Source organism: Homarus americanus, unplaced genomic scaffold (genome assembly GCF_018991925.1).
Source record: "Homarus americanus isolate GMGI-L3 unplaced genomic scaffold, GMGI_Hamer_2.0 scaffold12469, whole genome shotgun sequence".
Taxonomy (NCBI): Eukaryota; Metazoa; Arthropoda; class Malacostraca; order Decapoda; family Nephropidae; genus Homarus; species Homarus americanus.
Window position 1 is genome coordinate 29,582 of NW_024724419.1, and position 9,542 is coordinate 39,123.

The window sequence follows — 9,542 nt, forward strand, 5'->3', positions numbered from 1 at the left end:
AATGATCTAGCGGTGTTTGGTGAAGCGAGAAACAGGTAAAGCAGCTCTCCTCTCCCCGCTTAATGGTAAACAACATTAACGTAAAGAGTGAGAATTTAAGACCCGTCCCTACAGAGGCGCGTGACCTGGGTCCAAATAACCCGTGTTTCTTAACATATATATTCCACCTGAAGTAAAGACGTTTGAACCTACAGAATACTTAACTGCTTGCCTCAAGAACTCTAACCTAACCTAACCCTAAGATTACCTTAACTGGCCATATTAACTTACCACCAGTTAGAAAACAAAATTAAATTGAAGAATCTTATGAAAAAAAAACCCCAGAAGATTGTATATCGTAATTTTATCTTGTGTTGTGTAAACGTATCTAGTTAAGGTACAGTCTCAGTATAGTTTTAACACCATTTTTTATGTGATATTTATACTATACTTCTAAGCCTGAGGGATTAAATAAACAAGACACATTCTCAAATCACAGGAAACTCGGTCAATCTGAAGCTGACCTCTCTGTTCACCCCGCCGCTGTAAGTTGACTTTTGTGGGCACACGACACCGCTGCTGCACCTCGCAAAACATCACTCGCTTAAAAAATGTCAGAGCTCGGCGCAGCGCTCGTGGTAAATACCTAAAAATACACCCGGGTACGAATGACCTACATCTGTCACTTTTATAATCTAAGTCCTGCAGTCCTTAGGGTTTTGGGCCATGGATATTCTTTGTGGGTGGAGATAAGTGATGGATATTCTTTGTGGGTGGAGATAAATGATGGATATTTATTGTAATTGGAGATAAACAATGGATATGCCTTGACCACCGTAGGGTCAAGACCTGTCAAGCACTGCTCCTGCTGTGCAGCTGGCCCACTTGGCCATGTTGGGCCCATTCCCCAAGTCCCTCTCCCCGACCCATCCTCACCACCGAGATATCAACATAATCAAAAGTGACAATTTCATTTCGGAAAGAAGTAGGATCAGCGTTGAACAATGATGAACAGTGTTTAAGCACTTGACAGTACCAGTGAGAGCTGTGACCCACCAGAGAGGTCCACACCCCTGAGAACTGACCACCATCCTCTGACCCGGCGGTGTTAATCAGTCCACCCTAGGAACAACAGTGGGTCGGTTTTACACCTGACTACGAGATAACACAACACCACCTAGCAGAGAGTGAGGTACTGTGACACTACCCCACACCACCTGGTGTCTCCATGACCACGTGAGGTCCTTCATATCAACACCCGAGGACGAGTTACTGCACCACGTGAACACCACACCACCAGGTGCAAACTATAATAATTTGTATGTTCAATCATTGTTCCTTCTCCTTTTATAATGAAAGCTTTTGTTAGACGACCCACCCACCCACCCCATGTCTTTGTATGTAATAAGTCATTTTGTCTAATGTATATTTTCAGCCTTCGGGCTGCAGAACTTTTTAAATAAACCGTTAATTAATATTATTATTATTAAATGGAGATAAACGTTGGATATTTCTAGTAACTGGAGATATAAGACCATAAATTAGAGTACAATACGGACTCAGCCATTCGAGTACAACCCAACCCTTGAGCACAATGTCTTAACTCAATGAATCCAATGGCTTGATCACTTGAGCCCTATGTCGTTTTAACCCTTTGAATACGATGACTAAGTTGAGGAATAATGCTTGGTAAGCAGATGGACAGAAAGATTGACGGGGAAACAGACAGTCACTCAGACAGACAGATAAAAAGAGAAAATGAACACCGTGGAAATACTTTACATCTAATAGGTAAATCAGGTCGCTTGGGAGGTGAGGTGAACAAGTTGTTAACACGAACCCAGGCAGCCATTACATCAACACGCTCCCTGACAAGGCCAATTAACACACTCAAAATAAACCTCTCTACTCCCCCAGCTGGGCTCCGGCAAGTTATCAACGCTTGCTAAATCACCTCCCATCACCTCATAACTCAGGCGTTGAAAGCGTAATTATGTGCACGCTGCTCAATTTTGGTCCCGTCACGAACAACACATCAGGCTTCACGGCGGCCACAGCCTAGTAGCACCGTGTCGAAATTCTGAAGCTTGATAAGCAACCTGTAACCTTAAATTCTGAAGCTTGGGTGAGTTTCCTGCACCCTGAAATTCTGAAGCTTGATAAGCAACCTGTAACCTTAAATTCTGAAGCTTGGGTGAGCTTCCTGTAACCTGAAATTCTGAAACTTGGGTGAGCTTCCTGTAACCTGAAATTCTGAAGCTTGATAAGCATCCTATAACCTTAAATTCTAAAGCTTGGGTGAGTTTCCTTTAACCTGAAATTCTGAAGCTTGGGTGAGTTTCCTTTAACCTTAAATTCTTAAACTTGGGTGAGCTTCCTGTAACCTGAAGCTTATCACAACACGAGTATCATTAAGCAGTAAAGCCCAGCAGCACACATGAAGGACGAAATTTTCAATCAAGGAGAGTGGAAGGACAACTACACTAACTCCATCAAGCTAAACTATCTCCCACTCGTATCTGTTATGCTCAACGACTCAACAATGATCACAAACACTTCTACAAAGAGTATTATTCCTCCTCTTTATCTCTAATGACTGACTGACTTAGTATATATATTAAATAAAAAAAAACATACACTGGTAGGCAAGGCTAAATATCTTGGGAGTATTTACAAAATTTACATAGATAATACAGCCATTCTAATACGTATAATTTAATGTCCAGACTGTAATTATGTTTTTAGTGAAAATATTCTACCGACTTTGCAAAATTCTACACATGCCTTAATTAACTAACTCACCCCCTAACTAAACCAGAATGAACCTAACTTACCTTACCTGAACCAAACTTAATATAGTATAAACATTAATGAACTGTGAAGCCATGTAAACATTATTTACTCCGTCTGATGTTATATTAATTTTTATACCTCGTCCAATATCCTAATTACATCACTCTAAATAGTGTATTATTTTTCTTCTAAGTCTTAAAGAAGATCTTTTTCTTTACCAGATTCTGTTAATATCTACATATGTATCAACTCATGTGTAATGTAAAATGTGTATTACTCACACACTATGAAATTTAATTGTAGAGAAAACTCTATTTAGATGACAGGGTAATGATTGTATTAAGATCATAGTTAGGTTAGGTTAGGTTAGGTTAGGTTAGGTTAGATATTTTACAGTACTATATATACTTAGTTTTCAGGTTGGTTTTTAATGAATGTACAGAATAGAACAATAATACAGTGCTCCATATATACTGTATATCTTTAAGCACATCGGATTAACGTTGTTTCTTTTAGAAATGCGTTATTGGTCAGCGATCCCCGGGCAGAGTGAACCTATGGGCAAGTTTCTTTACGCCATTTGCCTTTGTCTACCCAGCAGTAATTGGGGACCTCGTTAACTCAGGGTGTGGTTGTTGTGTTGGTGACAACTTCTACACCTTAAACAAATTCACGCCTAGGTGGCCCTAGGGCTGGCTATCCTCGCTGCACGAGGGACAGCCATTATTATTACTAAGAAGGGAGATAATTGTAACATTGGGAAGATCCTGTGTGTAGTGGTGAAAGAGCACCAGAGTATAGCGTATATAAATAGTTTTTTGTTTTGTATAATTTTTAGATATAAATTACTGTCAGTCTTGACCTTGACACAAAAAGAACCTAAAAAGAACTCCAAGAGATGGCTCCTGGTGCCCTGCCACACACAACTGGCAGAAAAAATAACGTAAAATATTCTGGAATTTAAGGAAACATCAATGTGAAGGATCGTTTGTATGGACCACTGTGGTAGACGGTGGGGGAGACTGTGAGGGACTTCGTGTGGATGGTTATATGGAACCACAATTATAATAGGAACCAAAACTAATGGAGTCGAGCACTAATGGGCACAAACCTGATGGTTGGGTTAAGTTGGGGCCCCATTAGGACAAGGGCCCATTTAACCTGTAACAAGAATTTGGTTTATCTATTTGGCTGATGAGGTATGGTATACAATCAGCTATATAATTCAATAATTACATCACTAAATTCATCTTCCCACCTTGTTGGCTCCTAATAAGCAATATGTTTTTCGTTTATCAACATACATGGATAACAGCACACTGACAGGCTTCCGTGCCACTGTGAACTACCAGCTGGGGCTTAACACACGGTAACACTGTCAAAATGATAAATGGTGTGTTTATGCTCTTCCAAATTATTGAAAAATTTAAATGAAAAAAAAAATGTGATCGGGCTCCTGGTAACTAATTTCACGGGTAATTTGCGCACGTAAACAATACAGCGTTTGTGGCTACCTCCGAGCCTTTTAAAACTTTCCACTCACATTTTATTGTTTAAAATATTAAATAATTTACTACACAAACGCTACGGCTCGCACATTCAACTGGACAATGTGAAGGTAACTCGGTGTTTGTTCATAGATGCATTTATAAGTTATATTACCTGTGGCTGTATAGTGGGTCAGTATTTTGGTCCAGTTCTGTACTCTTCTCGTTATCTCATTATCACCAGTATTGTCGATCCTCAGTAAGTTATCGTTTTTCGCGTGTAAGATGTTCACTATTGTTCATTATATTCTCAGCACAGGTTAAAAAACAAACAGGTTTAAAGGCCAGTTTAAATGTCTGGTTCCCAACAAACAAACTCCGTCATTCGATAATTCCAGGTTGTGTAACACGGACACTCGCTAAGATAATTATTAAATTTCTTCTAATAAAGCTTAATTTGAAGATATTTTACTGAGAATTAATCACATGAATATAAAAATAAAAAGAATATATTAATTTTCTACATTTTTGGCCAGTTTTGAAATTTCATCAGCAATTTTCACGCGTATGTGATGCATATTGTTGAAGCTGCCTCATGTCAGTGATGGCAACTTCCATTCACACACATTGATGAACTGATGACACTTGCAGTACAGTACAGTACATAGTACATATATACAATATTTGCCTACCATTTATCACGAAAATTCACACAAAAGATATTGAATTTTGTAAAGAAAAAATTAATCAACTACATATTAAGTTCAAAACACATAATGGATACCCACAGAGCATAAAAAATATATACGGGATCTGTTAACCCTTCAGAAGGCAGCAGCGCGCTTAGGTATTTTATTCTGGCTAACACTGGACGATTTTATTCAGCTGAGAGAAAGCCTTACCCTGTTCCCCTGTGGTTAAGGTGTAAACCCCATAAAGACTTATAACTGGGAATACCAACTACACAAAATTGATTCTGTTTATAAGTTAAGGGATGTTAGATGGGGACAATTTCACAGAACTTTGGCAGGATTCTATGAAATGATACCAGTAGTTCTTTACAGCATAGTCAACGGGGTACCAGATTATAAGATACCACCTGGGCATTACTGTACCTGCCTGTACTTTATATACCTCACTCTCTACCTATACTTTATACCTGATTGTATTGTTATGATCAGAATACTATCTCTGCTCTGCCTCTGACAATAATAAATAAACACAGAGAGGCAGAATCTACAGATAATAAGATAAAAATAGCCTGATGATGACCGGCTATCTATAAGAGATTTCTGGGCGGGAAATTTTATGGAAGGGAAGAAATACATTTTTGGATTGTCAAGGGATAGTAAATGATGTTTTTTTTTTTTTTTTGGTCGTAAGTGAAAACGTGAGGAAAAGTCTAACATTCTAGAGTTCTGATTGTCAAGGGAACGTAAGTGATTTTTTTTTGTCGTAAGTGAAGACGTGAGGAAGAGTGTAATGGTTTTATTTGCGTTACGATATAAGGATGGATTCTTAAAAGTTCTTATATGCTAATTTTTTCCCCAGTAGCTAAATGGTTCGCTTAGACTACGACACAAAGATGGAGTCGAAATAACTAAGTAACTAAATTAGGTTCTCATCCTCCTAGTTAAATAGTCAAAGCATAGAAAGATAGTAAATAAAAGACTAAAATACGGAAGGTACTAAAAGAAAAGACTAAAATACGGAAGATAATAAAAGAAACGACTAAAATACGGAAGATAATAAAATAAAATACAAAAATATGAAAAAAGAGACTAAAATAAGGGAGATAACAAAATAACAAAATAAATTATGGAAGAAAATAAAACAATAATAAAATAAGACTAAAATACGGAATAATAAAAAATAAGACTAAAATACGGAAGCTAATAAAATAAAATACAAAAAATACGGCAGAAAATAAAATAGAACATAAAATTCAGAAGATAATAAAATAAAAAACTAAAATATGGAAAATAAAAACAAAAGACTAAAATAGGGGAGATAACAAAATAAAATATGGAAGAAAATAAAATAGAATAATAAAATAAAAGACTAAAATACGAAAGATAACAAAATAAAAGACTAAAATAAGGAAGATAATAAAATAAAAGACTAAAATGCCATCTCACATCTTCAGTTACGCGCCAAAACTCACGTAACTTAAAACCATCTGAGAATTCTTGGACCCAGCCTGCGTTTATCCGAGCGGGTGTAAGCTGATTGGCCGGCGAGCGAGGCAACTGCAAATGACGTCAACTAAAAGAAATGGGCCAGAGTGAAAAAAAATATATATATCTCTCTCTCTCTCTCTCTCTCATTCTCTCTCTCACTCGCCTCTTCCCTCTACTTGAAAAAGGTGATCGCTGTCAGAGTCTGGTGGTGGAGTGTAAAAAGTAAAACCCCTCCCCCCTTCCCCCTATCTCTAACCTCACCCCTCCCCCTACCCCTCTCCCCCTTCCTTCCCCCAGGCAGACAAGAACCCCTTCAAATAAAATAGGTTGGTGGTGAAATAGGTTAATGGTGAAATAGGTTAATGGTGAAATAGGTTAATGGTGAAATAGGTGAGAGAGAGAGAGAGAGAGAGAGAGAGAGAGAGAGAGAGAGAGAGAGAGTCCTTGCTTGAGGTCGCAGTGAAAATGGGTAATGGACTCTGGCTGGTCGACCATCAGTGTGGACCATCCCAGTGTGGACCATCCCAGTGTGGACCATCCCAGTGTGGACCATCCCAGTGTGGACCATCCCAGTGTGGACCATCCCAGTGTGGACCATCCCAGTGTGGACCATCCTAGTGTGGACCATCCTAGTGTGGACCATCCCAGTGTGGACCATCCTAGTGTGGACCATCCCAGTGTGGACCATCCTAGTGTGGACCATCCCAGTGTGGACCATCCTAGTGTGGACCATCCTAGTGTGGACCATCCCAGTGGACCATCCTAGTGTGGACCATCCTAGTGTGGACCATCCTAGTGTGGGCATCCTAGTGTGGAGCATCCTAGTGTGGACCATCCCAGTGTGGACCATCCTAGTGTGGACCATCCCAGTGTGGACCATCCTAGTGTGGACCATCCAGTGTGGACCATCCTAGTGTGGAACATCCAGTGTGGACCATCCTAGTGTGGACCATCCTAGTGTGGACCATCCTAGTGTGGACCATCCCAGTGTGGACCATCCTAGTGTGGACCATCCTAGTGTGGACCATCCGATGTGGACCATCCTAGTGTGGACCATCCTAGTGTGGACCATCAGTGTGGACCATCCCAGTGTGGACCATCCTAGTGTGGACCATCCTAGTGTGGACCATCCCAGTGTGGACCATCCTAGTGTGGACCATCCAGTGTGGACCATCCTGTGTGGACCATCTAGTGGACCATCCTAGTGTGGACCATCCCAGTGTGGACCATCCTAGTGTGGACCATCCGTGTGGACCATCCCAGTGTGGACCATCCTGGTGTGGACCATCCTGGTGTGGACCATCCCAGTGTGGACCCATCTAGTGTGGACCATCTAGTGTGGACCATCTAGTGTGGACCATCCCAGTGTGGACCATCTAGTGTGGAGCATCCTAGTGTGGACCATCCCAGTGTGGACCATCCTAGTGTGGAGTATCCTAGTGTGGAGCATCCTAGTGTGGACCATCCCGGTGGACCATCCTAGTGTGGACCATCCTAGTGTGGACCATCCTAGTGTGGACCATCCTAGTGTGGACCATCCTAGTGTGGACCATCCCAGTGTGGACCATCCCAGTGTGGACCATCCTAGTGTGGACCATCCCAGTGTGGACCATCCTAGTGTGGACCATCCCAGTGTGGACCATCCTAGTGTGGAGCATCCTAGTGTGGAGCATCCTAGTGTGGACCATCCCAGTGTGGACCATCCTAGTGTGGACCATCCTAGTGTGGAGCATCCTAGTGTGGACCATCCCAGTGTGGACCATCCTAGTGTGGACCATCCAGTGTGGACCATCCTGGTGTGGACCATCCCAGTGTGGACCATCCCAGTGTGGACCATCCTAGTGTGGACCATCCCAGTGTGGACCATCTAGTGTGGCCATCCAGTGTGGACCATCAGTGTGGACCATCCTAGTGTGGACCATCTAGTGTGGACCATCCTAGTGTGGACCATCCCAGTGTGGACCATCCCAGTGTGGACCATCCCAGTGTGGACCATCCTAGTGTGGACCATCCTCAGTGTGGACCATCCCAGTGTGGACCATCCCAGTGTGGACCATCCTAGTGTGGACCATCCCAGTGTGGACCATCCAGTGTGGACCATCCAGTGTGGACCATCCCAGTGTGGACCATCCTAGTGTGGACCATCCCAGTGTGGACCATCCCAGTGTGGACCATCTAGTGTGGAGCATCCTAGTGTGGACCATCCCAGTGTGGAGCATCCTAGTGTGGAGCATCCTAGTGGACCATCCAGTGTGGACCATCCCAGTGTGGACCATCCTAGTGTGGACCATCTAGTGTGGACCATCCTAGTGTGGACCATCCAGTGTGGACCATCCAGTGTGGACCATCCTAGTGTGGACCATCCCAGTGTGGACCAGTGTGGACAGTTGATTCTAAATGATCTTTATTGAAGGACATCCGGGCCATCTTCTTATACTTACCTGGCCCTCTCCTCCTTCCTTCTCCTCCTCCCTCCCTCCATCCCCTCTTCCCCTCCTTCCCTCCCCTCTCTTCCTCCTCTTCCTCTTTCCTCTCCTCCTCCCCTCTCCTCCCCGCCCTCCCTCCCCCTCTCCTCCCTCCTCCCTCCCTCCCCCTTGGATTCTCAGAGACTCTCACAGTACGATAAGTTTTCCCCCCTAAGCGTCAATGTGAGAACGCAGCTACCTGGTTCACCTGCATTTCCAGCAAAGGTGAATTCTCAAACGTTCCTAAATGTTCCCCCGTGGCTAGAGAGAAAAAAAAAAAAAAAAAAAAAGAGAGAGAGAGAGAGAGAGGATTACGACACAAATATAGATTCTCAAAGGTGACGTGAGAAGATAACTATGATAAAGACATAAGTAGGTGAACTAACTTACGGTCTCTCTCCCGTAACTTAGGTGAGTTGGACGTGTTATACCATTAAGAGTTAAGGGGAAATGTTAATGTAAGATCCTTTGGGAATCTTAACTTGAGTCCTGAATTATCCTTTTTTTTCTCTCTTTTTTTAAACAATATACTGTATTATTATTATTATTATTATTATTATTATTAAACTTACTCGAAAATCCATCTTAGTGTCATATCTTCAGTGAGTCAATAAACTTCATCCATTCTTACGTAACAA

General features: G+C 41.9%; 1 protein-coding gene across 1 annotated transcript; it reads left to right on the forward strand.

The window, feature by feature from the left end:
* The first annotated feature begins 6,911 nt into the window (after positions 1-6,911).
* LOC121864387 (repetitive proline-rich cell wall protein 2-like) lies at positions 6,912-8,850 on the forward strand. Its single transcript, XM_042363412.1, has 4 exons — positions 6,912-7,204; positions 7,368-7,602; positions 7,777-8,295; positions 8,575-8,850. The coding sequence occupies exons 1-4, from the start codon at positions 6,912-6,914 to the stop codon at positions 8,848-8,850; spliced, it is 1,323 nt and encodes a 440-aa protein (XP_042219346.1).
* Positions 8,851-9,542: the final 692 nt, after the last annotated feature.